The sequence below is a fragment of the Trichoplusia ni genome, chromosome 18 (genome assembly GCF_003590095.1).
Source record: "Trichoplusia ni isolate ovarian cell line Hi5 chromosome 18, tn1, whole genome shotgun sequence".
NCBI lineage: Eukaryota > Metazoa > Arthropoda > Insecta > Lepidoptera > Noctuidae > Trichoplusia > Trichoplusia ni.
Genome location: NC_039495.1, coordinates 3782446 through 3807148, shown reverse-complemented (window position 1 = coordinate 3807148; position 24703 = coordinate 3782446). Strand labels below are relative to the sequence as shown.

Sequence of the window (24703 nt, the reverse complement as noted above, 5' to 3'; positions counted from 1 at the left end):
CCACCTGTATAACGTCTTTTAATAAAAGATGGTACTTAGTTTTTTGTAGTTCTTTAATTGAAAAACGTTTTTGTCTCTGATATAATTTAAATAAAAAAATATCAACAGTAAAAGCTTTTCGCCAATTCCATCGGTCGTCAAATAATTTATAAAATTGACCTTCTGCATTCAACTGTAGAATAACAGTTCTTGCTAAAGATAGGAATTTATTGTCAAAAACATTGTACACCGGGTCTTAAGTACTTAATCCTATGAGGACCGTCTGTAACCGGATCATATCTATAAAAATATTCTAGTGTCGGATAAGACTAACTTGTAGGATAACTTGGAGGATTATTTCTAGTTTTTATTCATATTATATTCACGTGTCACGCGACATGATCTGAATATCTTAGAGGGGTTTGAAGTTAGAAATAAAACTCACGAGTAGGAAACTCAAAAGAAGACTGAAGTAAAACTAGGTCTAAGTTAGTCAGTAGACCTAAAAGGCCTCTTTTATAAAGAACAATCGTGTGTTTCAAAACTGATTAGGATAGGTTTTATCATTTTACTTTTATTTCTATTTTTTTTCAAATCGAACTTAATAGTATACAATACAATAATAGCTTTTTGGTCTGCCTTTTACCGGACTCGGAGGAGTTCCAAACTTAGTTCAATGATTGTTTAAGAACGGTTTGCGATATAGCCCGATTGTCAAGCAATGATAAGTTAACTAAAAAACCAACAACTCTTGATTAAATACATATTTGCTGATTTTCCTTTATAAACCAGAGTTTCCAACTTCGGTTCATTTGATCACTACTAATACAAGCTAAACCGTTATCATAACTATTGTTGGCAAACCATTTCGAATTTAATGAATAACTAATTTGATAAACTCCTAAACATCTTAATGGTTTCTAATTACAGGCTGGTCTGATTAGCACAGTATGGCCAACTGACCGCGCTAACAACTGCGATGACCTGTAATGACTGCGGATTAATAAGCCAGTTTACTGTACGCAGTATTGTTCCTCGGATTAATTATCCCTGAAGGATGACATGTCCGCAGGGTATGTGTATGTATTTAAAATAATTGTGCAAAGAAATGAACAGCGCACTTAAAAAAGTATTAGTTAAAAATTGGTAATTTCATTGTTTTAAGCTAATCAACATTTGTTTGGGTGGTCCAATAATAAATATTATCATCATCGGTCTAGCCTTTTCCCAACTATGTTGGGGTCGGATTGCAGTCTAACCGGTTTCAGCTGAGTACCAGTGTTTTACAAGGAGCGACTGCCTATCTGACCTCCTCAACCCAGTTACCACGATACCCCTTGGTTAGACTGGTTGTCAGACTTCTCAAGCTTCTGACTACCTGTAAAAACTGTCATAGATGTAGGAATAACAGCTGGGACCCACAATTTAACGTGCCTTCCGAAACAAGACGTCCAATAATAAATACTTGGATGCTATAGCGAGTGTTTTGTTCTCTATAAACCTAAAATTCCAATCACGTGTAGAAAAAATCTAGAATAGAGCCTAAACTGAAAGTTCTAGCCACAAAGTGAACACAGCTGATATCTTTATATTTTCATCCACAAAACCGAATACTTCGTTTAAGTTAGGTCTTATTTATTTGGAAGACGCAAACGTTTTGCCGAATTTTCTAAGTTTATTGAAAAGCAAAGTTCGCAACAATTTCAGACAAACCTATTTTTATTGTAAAGCATTGAACTTATCTGGATTTAAGAAATAAAGAGGATTTACTGTCTTAGAAACTTTGACAGAACGTTTAAGTTTTACTGATAAAATAATCAGCACCTTTTGTTATTATATCGGGCAAGGGCAGTGATTCGATTTAGAAAAAAACATAATCTTTATTTTAGAGGAGTCGATTATGATGATTGCCAGTCATTAGATCCTCAGCTTTTGGGAATAATCGTTACTGAGAAAATTACCGAAGTACCAGTTAAGTGAAGCCCTCCTCCGACAAACGAGCTTCATTCACAAGCATTACAATCACAATCGTATCGCTTAATCTAACATTATACTATTGTAAGTAGTCGACAAAGACCGCGAAATGCTCAATTTATTACAATAAATTTACAAAGAAATTGTAATAATCACATTTCCGTTCGCAACTCAATAATCCTTAGTTCAATAGCAGGTCGCATTAAGAGCACTTCATGTAACCCGAATAAATCTACAAGTCACGGCTCGGCCATCAGGCGGGCGATAGAGGGCCCGATACAAATTAACCGGGTAATAAGACGCCGCCATTGGGAAGTATTGGACACTTTTCCTGCCCCACTGCCTCGCAGGCTGGTTACTCACGAGATATTTATTATTATGTGATTTTCTTGTATTATTCTTCAAAAGGGAATTGATCCGAAGATTCTTAGAATTGCGATATTGAATACTGGTTTAGCGAGAGACTAACAATTCGTTGAGAAGTGAACCCGCTTACGTTCTGGTATAAAGCTCTGGCATCGGGATATTATTTGTAGAATTGCTGGTAAGTGCATTGTAGAATGATAAAAGGCATTCAGTTGAATCCGTTGAGACTGCGAGCCGTCTCCGATATGGCTTGAGAAGAGGCTTCGCAGAAGACGTTAAGCGAACACAATCAAGTACTAGGATTTTTCTAAGGAACAATTATGTCTTACGTTTTAATATATTTTATAGCTAATAAGAAGGTATTAAGTTGCTATTGTTAAACTTCCATATATTAACAAGTTGGCTAATGCAGAAACTTTATTCACACATTATCTTAACTTTACAGACGTCTGTAAGTTTCGGTGGTTGGAAAATTTCAGAAATGCTCAGACTACCCACGAATATAATTAAGTGTGCTTCAGCATATTCATTTTGTAACTTATAAGGCTTTACTACCTCCCTCTACACATCAAGTTAACAGCAAACAAAACGTTTCAGTGCCTTAAGAGTGCCTCTATCCAATAGGCTTTGTTTCCAGGCTGGAGCGTACCGTTACATGTAATTGAACAAAATACTCCACTTAACTGGATTACTGTAAAGGCTAACAATTTCTCCGCTATTATATTAACTGGGATCCTATGAGCCAGTGAACGCAAAGGGATCATCCCTTTCGCCGGAGCAACATCACGCCACTTGCCTTTTGTTCTCGAATGAATAAGGAACATTATTATATTAATAAAACTTAATTGTAGTGTGGAAATAGTTCAGTTTAAATTTCGTGCTTTCCGTATTTAGTTAAGGTCAAGTTGAACTTAAAAAAATGTTTTATTGAGTACCTACTTAAAGGTCACAAAAGGTTCTTTTTTAGACATTTAGCTTAAATATTCTGCACTCAAGATGTCAATCAATTAATCTGAAAGAACTCAATTAATTTCAATTGTAAGCCTTTAAAAAGTAGGCTTTTCTTAAAGAACACTTTATTCGAAATTGAATTCTCATTGATATTGCGAAACTTAACGAAACCTTTCCATTTAAAAAAATAACAGTGAGACAAGTCTAGAAAGTTTCTATTCCCTTGGGTTATTGTAAACCTGTTTAAATTCGTTTTTATAAAAGCCTTTCTGATTGTTGTTTTGTCCAAATGCTCCAAAACGTAATTCTGTAATTTATCATAGAGAGTCGATTTTTTTACATATTATTTAACTACAAGGACATATTATTTAATTGTATATACCAGTCACTCAAATATATTTCGCCCTTAGATTCATTAATTATGTATGAATGTATATTCAGATTTAAAAATCAAAATTTATAAACCATAACTTTATTTATACAACCCTCTTCATAAAATAATCACACCGTACACCCAGCTCAAGCACAGCTTCCTCCGATCAATAAAAACATCGACGTTGTTTTGTAAAACGTTGATTCTATGAAATTGTTTTAATTTTCTATATTTTGTAAAAGAAACATTCCCAGCAATTTTCATTAATTTTCGTTAGGGGAAAATTTTTGGACATCGTCCAAATGAATTTTTGTCGTTTCGTGTTTTTGCTTTCCCTGAGGAAACGTTATTAGGCAAATGTTCACACCATATGAAGGTTTCTATTCGTGTTAAGTAGAGTGTGGGAGCCGGGGGTCCGCGAGGGAGGGGAGAAACATTGTCCTTATAATTAGCGAGGAGGGTCGAAACAAGAAACATAAGCTCGCTGCCAAAAGGAATAGTTGTATTTTTTGCTCCATTTGGACTAACAATTAAACAGTATTTTGATAGAAGATATTGTTAAATAGAAAAATAAATCTTATATAAAAGCTAGGTACCTACAGATTAGACTGAAAGCTAAAGTGAATTATTCCTAGGCTTAGCAATATCAACAAGTCCATGTTTAATCACAGTTCGAACCATCAAAGGCATACCGACAGTTACTGATATCTGTACGGATATTAATGCAACTGTCAAATGCAGGATTCATACGGACTGTCCGAATATAATGACTGTGGCTTCGACCACCAGGTATACCGGTAATACTCCAACAGGCCACACATCTCACGTGAAGCCGGCCTAAAATCGACACGAGCGCCATCTACCCGGCAAGTGTTATTTACGTGCGGCGAAATGGAGCACAGAATTAAGTTTCACGAATGTATTGGGATATTTGGGGTAGCACAGTTCCAGACTATTGGTATCGTAGAAGACTGTTCTCTAATTAATTTGAAAGGATCTTTCTTCAGAACGCTGGGTAATACCGTGATGCAGATGAATTCCTAATCTGTAAGATACAATTTTGTTCAGTACTACCTACGTGAAGAAATTAACGCCCCTTTGACCATGATTCTATGGTGTACAATAAAGAATATTCTAATCTATTTTAAATACAAAATATATTTTTAAATAGCATGAACTGTTAGTTAAAACTAAAACAAATTAGAGAAGTAACATTTTGTTGGCATCATGCTTTTAGAATCGTAAATTGACACTGAATACCTATCGCACATTTCATGATATCCCCATTTTTAAGCGGAACTCCGACACAAATAATTGAAAATCCAACTAGTGGTAATTCGATACATCGTTATCAACCAAAATTTTACGACATTTTATCACATAATTACAGATAGTATTTAAATATAATGGAGTGCTGCGATGGATTGTGGGGTAGGTGAGCGGGACAGAGTTGATTTTATTTGAATGGCCACTGATTGCGGTGTATCCGAGTGTTTCACGTTTAATGTGCTCTCATGCAATAAATTGTTTCGTATATGTTGGCTATTGTTTTCGTTCCGTATTGAAATATTACAGTTTTCTCTCGCAGCTTAATTAAGCATGAGTAATGGTTCGCTGGGATTGGCTTCTGTAACTACATTATCATACTGAAACATTTATACAGGATTGGTTCTCGGGGGGATTTTCCTTCTTGACTTTTGTTGTATAAGCTTTATTGTTACATTTATTATCTATAAAGGAGTTGCATGAAAGTTTCAGTTATTTTCATGTATAAAATAGTTAAATTCTTTGAACACTGTAACAACTTGTGTAACATACATGAAACATTTCAGACTAGCGTCAAAAGAGTTTACTCAAAGTTAAAGAAAAGTACGGATCCTGCCAACATCCCTAAGGGTACTCGCATTGTATACTTTGTGCACAAACAAACAACAAAACAGTGGAATGGGAAGATACATAGCAATCTAGTATTGTATAGTGATGGGCCACAGTCCACAGAACTCCAATAAGCAATAAACATGCCGCCGTTGATTTGTGCGCGCATATTAGATGCAATTAATCTCGCCGGGCGCGCTGATGAGCATCAACCTTTATTAAAACGCATTCACACGCAATTTAGAGGCACTGACCTATTGTAATTTAAATTGAATTTTCATTTGTGTCGCAAAATGGCTGCGAACACTTTCGGAACAAGTTTCCCGTTTAACTCATTGCTCATATCGTGTTCTTTTACCGGGGAACAAATGTTCATGGATATTTTCGACACATTTTCAATTATATTGGCGTGTTTCAATCATATAAATCGACAAAAATATTAGCCGGGCAGGGAGGTAATAGATCCAGTGTGTTCTACAGCTAGATATAGTATACTTGTATTTCTAATAAATCGCCGCTGTAGATCGACAAATGATACAGAATGAGTGAATAGAAAATTCGAAAATCGTAAAAAAAACTGCATTCAAACTACTCGCAATGTTAAAACACAAAGCAGTTCCCTATCTTGTATACAAATTCCATATAATTATGAATAGAACCTTTACAACCGGTGAGGCTGGCCGCTCCGCACGAGGGCGCGCGGCCATCTCGCCGGACGCTGAAACAAAGCTTACGTCACAACTAATTATTTGTTAAGGCTCCCTTATTACGCGGTATTGTTTGAACCTCGCTAATACTCACACTAATGGAGATTTCATTAACAGTATTGTTCATTTGAATTGAAGGTTCCATTGTGAGGTATTAGTTAATTAAGTGACTGGTCAGTCTTAATTTAAGCTTTCAAATAGTTTTCAGGATTCTCACAGTTTTATATTAGTTTAGGTTTAACCTTCATTAGCGGTTAAAGTTAAATAAAATATAATACTTTTCTTTTACAACATCGGCATTAAACTGGAGTAGGTGCAGTAGCAGAAAGAAATGGAGTAGCAAAACATAGGAGGGGTAGTAGAAGGTACTCATAGCTTAACTTAATGCCTTAAGATCAGAAAGAAAGGTTATAGTAAAGCTAAATGTCTTAAAAGATGATCAGATAAAGCATGATGATTTGTAGGGCTAACTGAATCAAGAAAATTAATAATATATTCTAAATCGGAAAACTCCTGTAACCATAAAAGTTAACATAAACATCTACTTCCATATTTTCTGTCACTGCAAAAAGTTTCCTTAAAAAAATCATATTCACAACAAGTCAAAACATTAACCAACAAAAATCAAAAAGGTTATGCATACACTTTAACTCATGCCAAGCAATAACAATCCACTTTACTAGTTCTACTAATACAGCTTACCTGACGCTAGTGGATACAGCAAGTCGAGTGGAGCCAGTAACTTGTAACAATGGCCGCTGCAATAACAGGCGAGTCGCGATGTTCGCAAGTTAATAACGTTAAAAATACTCGCGATCTATGTAGACCGGCCAAGGAGCAGAGTTCAATAACGCTGCTTTATGTTGCTGACTGTACTGGACACACTGGCGCTGTGAACGGACAACTAGTATCTTATTCACTATTAACTTTGACGGAACACTAATCGATTGGATTAATCAAGTAAACTGCTCCGAATAGCATAACAGATGAGGTGATCACAAACCCACTGTGCGCTACGTGTCGCGGTTTCGATGCCTGTGTAAGACAAGCATTTTTTGTGCATGTGACTTGAATGTTTCAGGTCGCCCCTGCGATACAAGGCTGATTCAAACCCGCAATGAGGGAGTCTTTTAAAAAAAAAGAAGAAAAAAATATCTTCGTAACTGCAAAAAAAGCAATGCCGAACAAAACGACCATTTAATTGACACATTTGTACCGAATAAACGTTTAGGACATATCATTGCTTATCGGTTACCACTATCTAATTGACCATAAACCCCTAATGGCGTGAGTCGTGATAAAAACAAACAATATACAAGTTTTCGTTATCGTGCAGGTCCGTGTGTGTCCGCCCACCTCGCTCTCGACGGGTCAGCACACGTACTACATAGGACTTAGCTGAATTGTTTCAACGAGCCAAACTCCCTAACAACCTCCTAAGTAATATTGTTCCAGATTTTTCTTACCTCAACTCTCCTTCAGATTTATATACTGAGAGCTACGTTCTGCTTCTCTAGTGGTCTTATATTTATGTAATGATATTTTGCTCAAAGATAAAAAATCGGATAAAAAAACCGCTCTAAATGATATCTATTTTATCGAAACAAAATTAATTAGTTCATTATTCCAGTGCCTATTTTAAGACACGTGGCCGCAAAACTATATTCAATTAATATGATTGTATTAACATCGACAGTCTAAACCGATAAGATAGCTGAAGGAAATCAATAAAACCTTAGATAGTGCTCGTAATCGCTGCAACGCTTAGGATCTTATCTTATTGGTGCAGAGATAGTCATTGTAATAGTATTAACTGTCTGGATGTGAACGTGTGATGGCGCTGAAGTGTGTGCTGTTCCTCGCCCTGGTCGGCGCCGTGGCGGCCGGCAAACATGACCAACATGCAGGGTATGAGTTTGGGGACATTTTCTTATCACTCCAGAAATTCCAATGTTTTATACCTACGAGTCGCGACCATTCCACTATTTCGAGTAGAGAATTTCTCATCGGTCCGAATAATAACTGACTCTCACAGATTTCGTTACAAGATAGCCACCTTTTGCTTCACTGCAGATAAAAGCGGAAATTTTAATATTTTCTTGGTCAAAATTTATTCAGTCTCGCCAATCTCATCTACTTTATCAAATGGATTACTACTTTTCATCGAATTATTCATAAAATGGGATTTCCATTAGTTTCTTTTTCTCAACTATTAATCTAATTACTGTTTATTGGCTTTATATAAGTACTCTAGCAAGAAAATAAACATTTTACCATCTTCCACGGTATATTAAAATTCCTATATCTACATAACTCATTTTTCTACAGGAGTTCCGTCCACGTCATCAAGCTGAAAGACAGAGCAGACCAGAAGGTGCTGTATGACCTCGAGGTAGATCTGGGAGTGGACGTCTGGCAGCACGGCATGCCGGGCCAGAGGGACGCCATGGTCATGGTGACCCCAGAGAACCGGATCGAGGTCTTAGATGAACTGGACTCCAAGGGGATCGAACATTATGTGCATTTGAATGATCTTTCCAAGTAAGTGAACATATTTCTTTATTATTTTTTAACTAGAAATTTATTTATTGCATCCTTTCATCCTTACTTGAGCTTCAAAACTTGGTAAATTCATCTTCAAATAAATCCAATTTTATGCTCTTGACTAAGAACTATGGGGGACAGGAGTAAGAACTGCATTGTAGTTTTAGAAACAAGTGACAGAAAGAAGTATTTTTTTTCTGCCATATCTTAATAATTAGTAACCATGTATGTTCTTGACTTCCAACAACTAACATGGAAAAAAATAAAAAAGCAGTTCATGCTTTGATCAAAGTACCTACTACATTCTACAAGGAAATAATTTTCCTACGCGTGCTGCTTCTATACTTGTTAACATCCACTTAGAAAACGGAATGAGACCGAGAAATATCTTATACTAGCTGTTGCCCGCGACTTCGTCCCCGTGGGTAGAAGATACTCGTATAAGTTATGATTTATACCTGCCCTATTTTTTCACATTTTCCTTTGTATCTTCGCTCCTATTAGTCGCAGCGTGATGGTTTATACCCTAAAGCCTTCCTCGATTAATGGTCTATTCAACACAAAAAGAATTTTTCAAATTGGACCAGTAGTTCCTGAGATTAGCGCGTTCAAACAAACAAACAAACTCTTCAGCTTTATATATTAGTATATAGATATAGATATAAGATAACAGTAAATAGGCTAGGAGCTCTTTATTATTTGGAGATGATGACGATGATGAAGGTAATATGACAAATGTGAGAATTATATGGGCAAGTTTACATTCAATGTTTTACAGGACCGTTAGATACAAGTCCGTTAACAATTTAGCATCCGAAATTTCCGAAATATTTTAAATACAGATGTTTCACAGGGCCCTTGAAGAAGAAGACAAGGAAATCGAAAGATGGATGTCTGCGAGAAGTAACAGAATGATTTTCCAGGGATACCAGCGATATGCTGAGGTGAGAACAAACACTTAATGAAAATAAACTTCACTGACTGCATTTAAGAAAAAATAACTTGGTTTTAGAGACATGTAGAAAATAATTGTACTCTTTTATGTATTAGTATTAAAGCTGTTATGAAGCCTCCACATTTGATTGATTCTAAAATCTGTTGAAAGTATAACCTTCAAATTAGTATTTTCAGTGAAATAACCAAGCGTGTTTAGTTGATATTAATTTCGTTAGTATTGTTTGCATAATTGTTTCGGTTTCAATAAAGATTAATTGATGGCAAACTAATAATTATAACAAATCCAGTGTTTATGTTTAGCTGAAATGAAACAATTAGGATCGCGGGCATCTAGTTAGTTGATAGCCGAAAGCTTTTGCGGTGCTTGGCTTATTATTTGATATTCATTTTCCATCAATGTGAATATTAAGACGATTTCATTATTTCTGATAAATTGTAATTCAGGGATAAGGTATTAGAAAATTAAGACAAACTAAACGATCCACATCGAGGTATTTTTGTGTTCCAAATTCTAATCAATAGATACAATATGGAAAAGCATTTATCAACGTTCATTTCTGTCTCAAAAATCTTTTCAGGCTATTTTAGAATGATGTCCTCATTATCCTCATCCCAGTATTTTTTTTTTACTTTTGTCTTACAGATCGATAGGTACCTGGAGACAATAGCAGAGCGCTACCCTGACCTGGTGACCCTCGTCACCGCCGGTCAGAGCTTCGAAAATCGGCCAATCAAGTACTTGAAGGTATGTTACAGTTTATTACGTCACTAGAATATCGAACTAAATATGAATTGTCCAATAATATTTAAATGTAAAGTGAAATATTGCCGATGTCAAAGTGAAGAGGTTCTCTTCAAAAGTTCATGAATTAGTTGTAAGACATATTTTAGTTCCACAATATGACGACGAATTCCAATTCCCTTGCTTATAGATTTCAACAACGAACTTCGAAGACCAAAGCAAGCCCATTATCTTCATGACGGCGATGCTGCACGCGCGCGAGTGGGTGACGACGCCGGTGACGCTGTACAGCATCTACCGCCTGGTGGAGAACCTGCGCCACGAGGACGCCGACCTGAGGGACGATGTGGACTGGATCATCATGCCGCTCGTCAACCCTGATGGCTACGAGTACACTCACACTCATGTGAGTCAAAACTTTAAGAAATTAATTTTCAGGGTTCCCAACCCAAACGGTAAAAAGAGAGCGGTTTTACGTTATAACACTAATAGTCAAGTCTGTATTTCTATAGTTATATTGAAGTTCTCAACAAGACCTCTGCCGTAAATGAAAAATTGTAATAAAAATATTGATAATATGTATATCGCAATGAATGAAATAAATGGCTCAGTTGGTGTTATAATGAAAATTCTTGATAATAACAATCGTGAAAAAGAAAACTTAGTCTAGTCTAATTCATGCGAGAACGTTACGTTCTAAATCTAATGTGGGGATTACCCGAACTAGGTTTATTGAAACGCTTGTTTCAGGCTATCATTAACTAAAATATTTGATAGCTACGTAAATAAAATAACACAAAACTTAAGACTCAGAAGGGACAAGACATCTTACGTTCTTGAATTAAACACTGCCACTACTTATCTATTACAAACATAAATTAGAAAGAAAAAAATATGACTCGGATAAGATAACACCCAAATGACGCATAATATTCATACAATGTATAATCAGTTTATTTAACAATATTATTTTAATACAAAAACAACTGTAAAGAGATTCTAAAAACCTGTTTTAATATTTCAGAACCGTATGTGGCGTAAGACCAGATCCCACTATCCCGCAGTGAACGATACTTGTTACGGAGTAGACGGCAACAGGAACTTCGATGTTCTCTGGAACGAGTTTGGAGTTTCATCCAACCCTTGTGCTGACACCTACCCGGGCCACGAAGCGTTCTCCGAAGTGGAGACCAGATACGTGAGGGACATATTGAGAGAATACGTCCCGAGGATCCAGATATTCATGGATCATCACAGTTTTGGGAACTACATACTGTTCTGTTACGCGGATACTAGTTTGCCTGAGAATGCTGCTCAGATTCATCAGGTTGGAGCGGCGATGGGAGCTCAAATAGATGCGAGGAAGCTGCCGAAGGCCGGGTACTACCGGGTGGGCAACAGTGCGAGCGTTCTGTACGCGGCCTCGGGAGCCTCCGACGATTACGCACAGGTTAGTTTGGTGTTATGATAACGGTGTCGTTAGAAGGATTAAACTAAAAATCACAGTAAAGCATAAAAGATAACAGGCTATAGATTTAAAAATATTGTTATTAGTTTTGTTTGTAAAGTTTGAAGATATGGACATTTGACAATCGGCACTAGATAATTTCTGATAGCTTAATAATAAAAGAAATAAATTCTATTATACAATATATTTCAAGTAGCAACGTTTAATTAATGGGACATCATTTGCCGCCGCCATGAAGCGCGCGTCGTCTAGTATTAATCTAATCTGTTAGAATTAATCCTGCTTCTGATAACATTTATATAATAGCCGTCGAATACTAGTGGTCCATGCTAATGTGATGTATTCGAACTAAGTACGTTTAGTCACATAATGACGAGTATCGCGAAACGAGACTTTAATGACTTGTAATAAGATCTAAGTCGAAAAGTATTTACGCTAACATGGTCGTCAACTACACGATATATTTTGTCTATCCTCGATGTTTATGGGAATTCTTTGATTTCGAATATCTTCAATTAAGTGTTAAGGAAAACCGTAGCGATGAATAATAAATAAGTCGGCTGGGGAACGAAACTCACTAAGAAATTCTTTTAGATGTGCACCTAAAATAACAGGAAGGAAACGTAAAAAGTAATATAATATTGAACTTATATAGAAATAAAGTTTTTATAAAAATGAAGTAGATAATATATTGCAAACCCACAAACCGCTTGGAATGCCACGATTAGTACAATCGTGGCATTCCAAGCGGTTTGTGGGTTTTTCACAGCTGGAAGAACTTTCGAGAATCCTTAACAATTTTTCATAGCACTGAACTGTGATTCGTAGCCAGAAGTGACACAAATGTAGAACGCACAGTCATGAAGTCTTCCAAACGCCCCTTGTAGTAATCCCTCTGCCAAAAAAAATATAGGTATTATCCAAACAAAAGAGAGATACAATTCCGTTAACAATAGCATCCGAAATATCCGAAACATTTCAAATACAGATGTTTTTCTAAGACAAACGTAGCGGAGAGTCTAGTGGAGCGTCCCGGGAACGGGTGCGTGAGCCCGGAACGGGCCGGATCCGACCGGAGCGGGCCGGAGCGGACCGGAACAAGGCAATGGTGCGGAGGACCAGCTGTTATCGACGAGATAATGAGGATGTCTGCGGGCTAGGAGACAGGGTCATTAACGTATACCTATATCGGTATTACCCGATGTTGATCAAAGAGGATTGTTACAAGCTTTACTTTTTTCTTAATAGTTATTATCACAACAGGATTGTATAACTCTTATTAAAACGAGAGCTCGATCCAAAAGTACTTAGCTATGATCAAAGTAAACGCTCGATTGGTTACAAATAGATAATGGATACGTGTCTTGGGTGCGCAAACTACAAATCCACCGATAAAAAAACTTAATCGGAAGAAAGAACATGACACTAAAACGACTTTATCTCTAACATGACTATACCCGTGTTTGCAGGTCGCTGGCGTCCCGATGTCGTACACATTCGAGCTGCCCGGCTACGAGTACGGCTTCGCAGTCCCCCCGGAGTACGTCGACCAGATCAACGAGGAGACCTGGCACGGCATCGCGGAGGCCGCCAGACTCGCCAAGCTCTACTACGCCAGTCGCTACGTACCCCCTGCCCCGCCTGCAACCCCTTAGACATACGATTTACTACCTCAAGCAATTGATTTAAGAGCTAAATTCCTTAAATACTTGAATAACTTTTACGTATACAAATTCGAAATGTTATAATTGAAGCGTATTTTTTTATATTTTTAATAAATAGCGTACAAAATGAAATGTGTGTTTAATTTATCCTTAGTAAGGTAAAAGTCTCTCGTATAGGTAGGTAAATAGTTGTATCAGTTCTCAACGCTTTCAAGGATAATCAAGCCTCGATTATCTGGAGTGTTACTAGATTCATATCTAATCATTGAGATTTAACACACTGTTATTATTTTTTGTATAAGAAGAGTCGATGAATAATTAAATATCTGTGATTACAAATAATATTAGAATGACGTCATAACGACGTAATGAGTTTTTTTCAATTAAAAAAAAAACGCATGCAAAAATAGAACAATTAAGTTAATAGGCAATTTGTTAATTTAATAAATTAAAAAATGGATCGGAAATATAAAAGTAACGTTACCATAGATAAAAAGGCAAGGTGAGCGCGTGCGCTATCAACCTGTTCTAAATGACGTGTACGTGCGACGTTGCCGCTCCGCGCCGTGACATGCCTGCGAGCGCTTTCCAACAACGCACACAGTGTGACACTGTGCTGCCATTCTTATTGGACATCTCACCACAGTTTGTCTCACCTGCGCACTGTGTTTGAATGTGTCGAAGTTTTTAGTAGTCAGTTCTCAGTGAACGTGCAGTCGCGTGCGCACCAAATGTTTACATTTTTTTCTTAGTTTTGTTGTGTTTTGACAAGTTTATTCACAAAATGTTTCTGTCATACGAGGTGTTCGCCACATTCGGGATATCAGCTGTGAGTATAGTGCTGTTATTAACACATTTGTCGATAAATCGCTTGTCTTTGTTGGAAACTTATTGGTTATGATGTTGTGTATTGAATTTTAATGAGGTGTCGTTCGATGGCTGTCGCGTTATAATTTTGCTTGTTCGACAAACTGACGATCAAGTTGTCTAGTTTGTATTAAACGCGTATGAAAGCTGTCTTTTGTGACGAGATCAACAGATTTTGGATACATTATCACAATTTTAGATTAATCGACATGTACAGTTATTTACCTATGGCTAGTAATTCTTCTAAGACTATGTATCAGCGTATTTTGCTACTTGATTCACTTTTTATTTCATGCGCATTACTTTACCGTGCAAAACATTTAAAGATGAATTCAATTGTACTTTTTTCTATGATATCGTGACATCATTACGAATCAGACAGACCTATTCTATTTGTAAATACTGCCTGATTGTTACTAATGAGTGATGACATCCTACAGAATCTAATCTTCCGTTCCTCGCTTTAATGACCTAGCATTGTACACCTTTATACGCATCTGCTATTTTCCATTTGATATCTAAATCCCGAATTTGATCATACTCATTACACTTATATTATAAACGCAAAAGTTTGTATGTATGCATATCTGTTCCTCTTTCATCCATAAACCACTGAACGGACTTAGATGAAACTGACATAGTCCATAACTATTTACAGGATTAACACATAGGATAGTTTTTATCCAAATTTTATGGGCCCGGGGCAATTGCAAGCTATATTATAAAACGTACTCAATTATTAAGTATCGCTTCTAAAAATCTCGTAGAGACTAAGAAAACCGATAAAAAAATCATAGAAGCAGAGGTATTAATATACAAAGAACGTCTTTTCCCTATTGAGAAAATCATTTCCTACTTCCGTATACAGCAAATGTTCCTAAATTATAACAGTTTTTTCTACAAACAAGTAGAATATAAGATCCCCTTCATAACAAAACTAATAAAGGACTCCATCATTCACAGATCCTGTCATTCTCTCTGTCGGTGACTCTCCTGCTGATCCTGGCTGCGAAGCGGGGAATGCTCCGCGTGGGGGCCAACACTAAACCAACCGTGTACAACCCACTGCTCATCCCCACAGGACAGGTCATGCCCAAGATCGTGGAACTCACACCACTGAAGGACCGAGCTATATAAGAGGAAAAACGAAACAGAATGGACCTACGGCAAAAAAAAAATCAGAATGTTGCAGAATAATCCCCAAAATAAAAAGCGATTTTATAGACAAATCCAACAAGCCATCAATAATAATATTGCAATTAAAATTGCTAATAGAGTTTGCTAAAATTTTTAGTTAAAAGCTGAATAATGGTATTGAAAACGATACGAGATACGCGACGTCAAAATTTCAAACGCATTTGTGTTAGGCCATTATAATTGAGATTAAACTGAGCGTTCATAATTCGAGTATTTGGGTCAATCTGTATCAGTTAGCATTCACACTGAAATAAGTTTATGAATTAATTATGTTGATAAGTATCGCTACTATGCATGACTGTATAAAAAAAAATAGCGACGGATATAATCCAGAAGATAAAAGTCATATAAAATTTCAGTAAAACGAGATGAAGAGATAATGCTTACTCACTTATATTTTCACGTAAGAAATATTTCAAATTATTAACGGAAAAGCAAAATTATGAAGTAAGATAGTTTATATAAAAACCTAACCTAGTCGTTAAAATGTATTGTGAATATATGTATTATAGTATTATGTAAAGACTTAAAAAGATTACTATATTTTTAACTTTCACAAAGCTTTTCATTAAATTTATTTACAAGTCGCAAATCGATAAAAAAAGGAAAACCATCCGTGAACAAATTTAAAATCGTGAATATTTAGTTTCGTTATATAAAAATATACATATATTAGGTCACTATTGCCATCGCAAAACAAGAATAAAAAGCCGAATTGGGTTGGTCCAATGAAATAAAACAATGAATTTCATATAAACAACATTAATTAGTGAATCTCATAATTAGTAATTAACCCTAAACATAATTCGTCATCCGGTGACTGGTGCGGCGGTTGTGGTTAGATGTTACTGCATGATACACCCTTCATTATCTAACTTCATTAAATTTAAAGTTTATGTAGAGTAAAGAGGTATATTTTTTAGTAACCAAAAAGAAAGGAAAAAATATAAATAGAATAGGGTATTTGACCAAAGAAAAAGTATTGGACACGTATTTTCTCATTTATCTCGTTAAAAAAAATTAAGGGGATACTGAGATTTAAAATCTCGTGTGACGTCACTTACGAGTACGCTTTTTACTAGCAAGTGATGTTTTAGCCCCACTACCAAACTTGTGCTTTATCTTGCTTACTTTTCAATGATACGACAAAATGAAAATACGTATTTAATATTTTTGGAAATCTGTTTAACGGAGTAGGTGTACAGATTTAATCAACTACCGTATTGTACTTAGTTTAAAACATAGATACAAAAAAAACTTTTAAACCACAACAATTCAAGTTACCCTCGTGAGTTACAAATATTTTCACATATACTGTAATAACCCTCAAAGTTAGTATTAAGTTTAATTAATGTTAATTACTTAAGTGACTTATTATCCACATTACCAAAACTTAACTATATGATTAATGTATAATTAGCTCCTCATTAACTTAATCGAGTGATCAACAGCAACTGTCATATGTAGTGCCATATACCGGGGTTCAGGAGGTGTAACCATATCTTAAAGTTATTGTAGCTGTGAAAGAGGGATGCCGTTCTGCTCCTTGTAGAGCGCTATCTCACTTCTTTAATTGGAATTATTTTACTTAAAAGAATAGTGGTAGGCCTTTTGGTATGTTAATTTTTTTTTTAGGTTTGAGTTTAGATATTATTGGTAAATTTCGAATATTAATGTTAGTATTTTTGGCCATTTAAATGGTTTCAAATGACATTCCATAGAAATTATAGTTATTAGATATTCTGTATTTTTTTATAAATTTTGTGACTGATGTATATTTTTCTTGTCATCATTGTCATCTGTTGAAATATCAAATCCTATATTCAAAGCCCAAAACGTAATTATTGTAAACCACCGCTTTTAAACACACATAGTTCTGAAGAGATTGTTTCATTGTGTCCAGTATTCTAATTAAATTAAATAAGTACTAAAGAGTTGTTTTTGTTAAACACCTTTTATAATTGTCCCTCTAAGCCCGCATGCAGCGTACACATTACCGTGACAGTTTACATGACCTACCTAACGAGGGTAAACTTTTTCCTACTCAGGCGGGTCTGAGTAAAGCCTCAGATTAGGGGTACAGGTAACAAATACCGAAGCCCTAAGTCTAACTCCCGGATGTCGCGGGTTTCGCAGCAGCTGACTACTCCACTCACTGCGGGTGACTAATGTGAGAAACTTTCTCGTTGTTTTCAAAGGGTAATGCCACGGCCGCCATATATTAGCTAAATATGATAAAAATATTTTTATGTGGCGTCCCTTGACATCGGGATTCCCCAGAGTTATTGCCCGAAGGCATGTTACTGGCCGTATTTCATTTTTTTAGGACCAACTTTCTTTTTTGAATATGTTATGTATTTTAGTTCCTTTTTATGATGAGCCTCCAGTTAGGGTTACAAATGTTTGTGTTAAAGTCTGTTTGACTGTAAATAATGAGTGCCATTTGTCTGAGCCTCGAAAATTATTAACAAGTAAAAAAACTAGTCTAGCCTTTGTCACGTAAATTGAAAACGTTTTTTAATTTACACAATAAAATAAACTCGCGTCAAAGGTTGGATATAAAAGTTATTGATTGAATTAAATACAAATTGATTCTTGTGCTTGGTGGCCGATGTCGCCATCTCCCCGAATGAAGGCGGCGGCTGTTTTCTCGGCTGTCTCGGGCGTTTCAACCTAATTTCCCTCGAAAGCGGCGCGAAGGAATTCGATTCGAAGACGTTTTCCGCTTGCTCGCAGTCGGTTTGATTTTATTACGGCACCCGTTGCGTTAGGGTAAACCATTTTAGTGGCTTTTTAAAAATACTCGTGATTGGAGCCTCGGTGGAGGAAATGAGGTCCGCGGTTTGCAAAATAGTTGGAAATGCTTTAGGTGCGGCGGCTGTTCAGATTTGTCCCGGGAGGCGGCGCCGAGGCCGAGGGGGTAATCTCCGCGAATCGAAATGTCGGGAACGCAACGAATTGCCTCCGTTGTGCAGGATTTAAGATATACAACCCAACTAAACCTTTTAGAGGGAAGACGGTTACGGAGTTTGTTTACTGCCTTAGTAACCACATAAATGAGTAATCAAATTGTACCCTTTGTATTGTGTGGCAAATAGTTTTGAGTTAATTGCAAATACAGTACTATATACTCACAAAATATTGTATAAACTTTCCTAACTTTAAAAAAGACACTCAGACCATCCCGCTCTCTATAAATACTTGGAACAAACATAGAAAAGACTTATCTTCCGAAACTAAATATTTTCTGAACTACATAAACAACAACAGATCGTCGCGGAACTTCCAAAAAAACTTCTCCAGTACATAACACCAGAATATCCAATATCATAACTCACTTGATAACAAAAACAACACTGGATTCTACTTTCACATCAAATATTACTTACAGAAGTACCATTCATAGAGGCCAAAATATTTGTTCCTTTACGCGTTAATCTCTATCTGCCTCTATTAGAGTGGATCTGGACTCTGTTACCGTGTATAGAGACCGTGTTTCGCTTCCAGAACTGTATCAGCATTCGTTTAAGAGATGATGGTACATACCCTGAACCTTGGTACCCATGATATTGTTACATGCTCAGTGCGAGCAGGTGTGATCCATGCATAATATGACTCATAGATGATTGATTATAGAGATTCGATCATTCCTGGTGTGTTTGGTTTAGTGCTTACTAGACAGTAATTTCAGCAGCGGTGTCACACTCAAGTGACACGCAATTGTGAAACATATTTCCAAAATTCTTAAACCCTATTTGAATTTGAATACATTATACAGCAAAAACAAATGATCAACGGTGTCATGTTATTGTTTAGTTTGTATTATAGAAATTGTGACAAAGAAAGCGTACCAATTACAAAATTCTCAGTAAACTGTAACAAGTACATGTGACGACACATGATTATATGAGTTCCTGGTAATGTTTAATTTGACGCAACTATTCAGTCGGGCGCCTGCTTTGTCTGCTACACTGAACCATACCGCTATTAAAGTCAGAATATTCAATATCACAATAACAGGTTTTAGTTATTTATTTTAATAACTGTTATTAAATTATTTGACTGCACTGAGGTATCTGAAGGCCACCACGCGAAATCTACTGTATGCAAGTGTTGGGCAAACCCAACACATAGACGCGGGTATCAAAATAGCCGCGTAGGACAAGAGTTTGTGTGATCCATAAATGCGTGTTCTGAATCAAACAAAGCTTGTTCTCAAACAAAGACAATCCTTTGTGCATGTGACTTAAATGTTGGTGAAAACACATTATTTAAAATTTATTTTGGCAGAGGTCGTCTTTATCTTTCTTGCAGTCGCGGTCACGGTATGTAAATCAAATAAGTCAATTGTTAATAGCTGCCACAGTTGGTTTTATATTGTTTGTAAACATTATAACTCTATTTTTTCTTCTAAATTGAAGAATCCTTTGGTTTCCCCCATAAATTTCAACCTCCTTTAATGAAAATCACATCGGCAGTTTAGCCTCAATAGTATCGGCATAGCAGTTGGCACACATATAAACAATTCATAGTAATATATGATTTTAACATAAGTAGATATATTTCAGAAACACTTCACATTGAAAACTATGTAAAGTTTTTCAACTTTCTTAGAACTTTCCATAGAAGATTTTCACAGGGGAAGTGACTATCTCAACTTCTTTACCTATAGGGCTATAGTAGGTGCAGGAGCGGCAGGTGAGGGGCCAGGACTAGGTGGAACATAGCGACTGGCATAGTAGAGCTTGGCGAGTCTGGCAGAAGCCGCGATGCCGTGCCAGGTCTCCTCGTTGATCTGGTCCTGGTAGCGCGCCGGCACCTGGAAGCTGTACTCGTAGCCAGGCAGCTCCAGGGTGTACGAGAATGGGACTCCCACAAACTGTAAATTAATTAATTAATATATTTATTTAAAGGAAAGCTTACAGACAAGTAAACAGCAGAATAGGTAATAAAGTTAAGGTAATTAATTGGCTTGACGCAAAAGCATGCATCAAAGTTCAATGGAGTATTCCAGCTGTTCCCAAATATGAGACTCTTTTTGGAAATTTGAAATTTAATTGCTTGCATTATTCATACTATAATTTCGTACCTCCTCATTCTCAAAACATATTTATCGTATCAAAATATACATTTTTTTTTCTTTTTTACTTTTAAAACTTAGGATTGTTACATTTACAGAATTAAATTTTAACTAATATATGTATATCTACACTTAAAAAATACTAATAAAAATACTTGTACAAAACCACATATTATTAAACAGCGCGTCTGTTTTTCTGATACGATAACGTAATCATTAACAAGTTATCTATAGCACACTCCATAATAAAGATACAATAATTAATCTATTATTTAGATAGTGGTTCAGTTAATTGAATTTAAAATCATTTTAAAATATATTAAATTCTCTCCGCAGTGAGTATTGGTGCAAATTTTGCTTTTCTGTTAATTTTTTTTAAGTGATACATTAAAATAATAAATTTCATTTTATAAGCTTTTGACGATAGAAAATATAAGAAAACTTTCAATCCGTAACAATGACAGACGTACTAATAGCCCTGACCCAGTAGTGATCGACATCTGTAATATTAATGTTATCAAAAACAGGATTAATTGGAGCAGATTAGATAAGTATCACGCGCGTGTTCAACGCAGCGCCAGACGAATTACAGCCTATTAGTCAAACGATGGAATTTGAAATACTTTCGACAGATTAAGTTGATTACTATTCGAATAAGAATAATATGAATTTGCTTCTCTCATAAATGAATGTAAATAAGTCTAACGAAAATAAGGACTCGTAAATAAACAAAATTCCTTGTTTTTAACTAAAGCTAGAAGATAATTCATTTAGCAGACCAAAGCATTTATACCAACATAAGAGTCGTAATCGGTTAACTTAACATATAAATGTTTGTTCTCACCTGGCCATAATCCTGCGCACTTCCAGACGTAGCGTACAACACGCTGGCACTGTTTCCCACCAGATAGTACCTCGCTTTGGCCAGCTTCTTGGCGTCAATGGCAGCGCCCATCGCCGCACCGACTTGATGGAGCTGAGCAGCATTTGGTGTCAGGCTGGCGTCACCATAACCAAACAACACGTAATTCCCGTGGCTATGGATATCCATGTAGATCTGAATCCTGTCCTTGTACTCATGGAGTATATCCCTGATGTACTGGGTCTCGGGCTCCGAGAACGCGACGTGTCCAGGGTAGGTGAAAGCACAAGGGTTCGCAGACACTCCTAGAGTGTTGAATAAGATATCGAAATTCCTGTTCCCGTCTACTCCATAGCAAGTGGCGTTGACTTCAGGGTAGTACGATCGGGTCTTACGCCAGAGACGTTCCTGAAATTAACATCAATTTTTAATAACTCCTAGACTAGATCAAATTGAACAGAGTATTAGATAACCTCATGAAAAGTTCTATAAAAGACAAAGGACATAAATGTGGTGAAGGTGAAAATTATTTATTGATTAAAGAGTTACTCACATTAGTATGAGTGTACTCGTAGCCATCAGGGTTGACGAGCGGCATGATGATCCAGTCCACATCGTCCCTCAGGTCGGCGTCCTCGTGGCGCAGGTTCTCCACCAGCCGGTAGATGCTGTACAGCGTCACCGGCGTCGTCACCCACTCGCGCGCGTGGATCATGGCGTTCATGAAGTAAATAGGCTTGCTGGGGTCGTTGAAGTTGGTTGTCGAGATCTGAGTGAAACAAATCCAGTTTAAGATGGGACTCTTCAGTCAAGTAGTACTTATACTCTTGCCACCCACACCATCAAAGATCACCACATTTGTGGCTGCACACTGGACTATTACCTTCAAATACTTGATGTCTCGATTCTCGAAACTCTTGCCGGCGGTGACCACGGATACCAAGTTGGGGTAACGCTCTGCTATCCTCTCTATGTAACTGTTGATCTGTTCAAATTGAAATACCACTGAATTATTATTCGATTTCGAATGAATATGATTACGTATACTTCTCTAAATATCTTGAATGTAAATACTTTTAAACGAGATAAAAAAAACCAATGAACTAGGGCGTCACATTTCTTTATGAAATAAGAATTACACCCACCTCGCTATACCTCTGAAAGTTCTCAAAAATCATTCTGTTGTTTCTGCCTGCTGACCATATTCTTTGCTCCTCATCAAACTTTTCTAAGGCCCTGGAAAACCCCAAATCGGTGCAACTCAGTCATCAGCCCATGACTTTAACAAAAATATTATATGTGAAAGACACCATTTTAATAGTAAAATAACCACCCAACATTGTCACCCAATAATCCGTGTTAATTGGATGACAAATAGCGTCCATCTTTTTGTAAATTTAACAAGAATCCCAATAAAATGTGACGGACATCAGGCTATGAAAATAAATTGGGATCAAACTGCAGCTTCATTATCATGCGTGTCTAGTGCTTTTGGTTTCGTCGGTACTTATAGCACCTTCAATAATTCCTCGAAAAAGGCTTTGTAAATGTCACAAATATCACATGATCCTATTTCTCTGAATCAGATGTGTAAACAAGGCCATATCACAAAATCCATTAATTATTATAGTGTTTGGTGTAAACAAAATGTCATTGTGAATAGCTGGCAGTCGCCCAGCACATGTGTGGAGCTGTTCCTGACAATACGAACACTGTCACTCACCAATGATTTACGTGTCGTCCTAGTGATTTGTTGTAGTTTTGAACTAAGTTCCGGACTGTTAATTCATTTTTGCAATGTGTGATATATGTATTTGTAAAGCATATTTAGGAAACATCCATAATAGACTACGTTACGAAGCGTAAACCATCCAATCTATCTACGAGGACGGACTGTTTTTTATATTGTGGGAAAAAAAAGAATTTTGAAATTAACTTATAACTTGGATTTTCTCCAGAAAACTTTCTTGAAAACAGGTTTTTTTTCAAGATTTTTTAATATAAAGACGTTGGAAGAAAAGCAGAATACTGTTCCGAATAGTGGTATTTCATACAGGTAACAAAAATATTCAATTTTAGCTCCGATCATACAAAAACAAAAGTACTTTTCTGTTGCTCTGGAAGTCCCAAGAACCACAAGAGCATAAATGCGCCTACAATAACTTCTCATTTCTCTCTATACTCAAAGGTTAACACTCACTCTGGTACATTAGTCAGGTGCACATAATGTTCGATCCCCTCTGCATCCAATGCGTCGAGGAAGGCGGCCCTGTTCTCCTCGCTCACCATGACCCTGGCCTCGCGCTGCCCCGGCATGCCATGCTCCCATAAGTCCAACTCAAATTGGTATTCCATCCCGAACAGAATCTTCTGGTCCGCGGTGTTGCGTAGCTGGACATCGTGGACTGAGAACCTTAAAGAAATTGAGACTTCTCAATCTTGTCAATCGGGCTCGTCATGAAATCGAAAAATGATCATATTTTAAGACAAGTCTGAGATTGATATAAAGACGAAAAGTTTTGATGAAAGGCTATAATTTTCTTAATTGTAGGTGAAAAAAATATTTGCTGTTGGGTTAAGGGATGTTTTATGTGTTTTTGATGATTATTATTTTAAAATTAGTTTTCAAGAATGGACAATTTTTGTTAAAAAATAAAGTAGCATAAATTTTAAAAATCACCAAAATCAAATAAAATTTCCGTTTGGTCTTAAATCATAATATACCCTTGATATATGTCATGTTTGCCAGCAAACACGACATCGATCACGGCGAAAATCACCAAATATTTCAACTCCATAGTGAACATCCACGGCACAATACACTGCATACAATGATATACTAATCTACCCATTAATATCTATCCACTAATTCTATCATAATTCTTGCAAATCCACTATATTCATTCTTATTATCGCTATCGATTGCCTGTACCATGAAATTTCCACTCAGAACAGTTTCTGTTGTGGAAGCGAGACGTAGCTATGCGAAATGTACTACACCGTCTTGCTTTAATAACGGTACCAAAAAAAATCGGTTTGTTTAAAGTTCTCGTGGTATGCGGGAGTAATTTTTATGGTACTATTTATCATACGAACG

At 36.5% G+C, this 24703-nt stretch overlaps 2 protein-coding genes across 2 annotated transcripts; one reads left to right on the top strand and one right to left on the bottom strand.

The window, feature by feature from the left end:
• Positions 1 to 8026: 8026 nt before the first annotated feature.
• Positions 8027 to 13732, top strand: LOC113502843 (carboxypeptidase B-like). The gene is made up of 7 exons (XM_026884572.1): positions 8027 to 8133; positions 8554 to 8766; positions 9623 to 9713; positions 10370 to 10471; positions 10659 to 10874; positions 11493 to 11918; positions 13406 to 13732. The coding sequence occupies exons 1-7, from the start codon at positions 8060 to 8062 to the stop codon at positions 13589 to 13591; spliced, it is 1308 nt and encodes a 435-aa protein (XP_026740373.1). The 5' UTR covers positions 8027 to 8059; the 3' UTR covers positions 13592 to 13732.
• A 6279-nt stretch (positions 13733 to 20011) lies between these two features.
• Positions 20012 to 24456, bottom strand: LOC113502847 (carboxypeptidase B-like). Its single transcript, XM_026884577.1, has 7 exons — positions 24331 to 24456; positions 23807 to 24019; positions 22752 to 22842; positions 22490 to 22591; positions 22160 to 22375; positions 21589 to 22014; positions 20012 to 20543 (listed from the first exon to the last, which is right to left on the bottom strand). The coding sequence occupies exons 1-7, from the start codon at positions 24432 to 24434 to the stop codon at positions 20331 to 20333; spliced, it is 1365 nt and encodes a 454-aa protein (XP_026740378.1). The 5' UTR covers positions 24435 to 24456; the 3' UTR covers positions 20012 to 20330.
• Between the last annotated feature and the right edge of the window lie 247 nt (positions 24457 to 24703).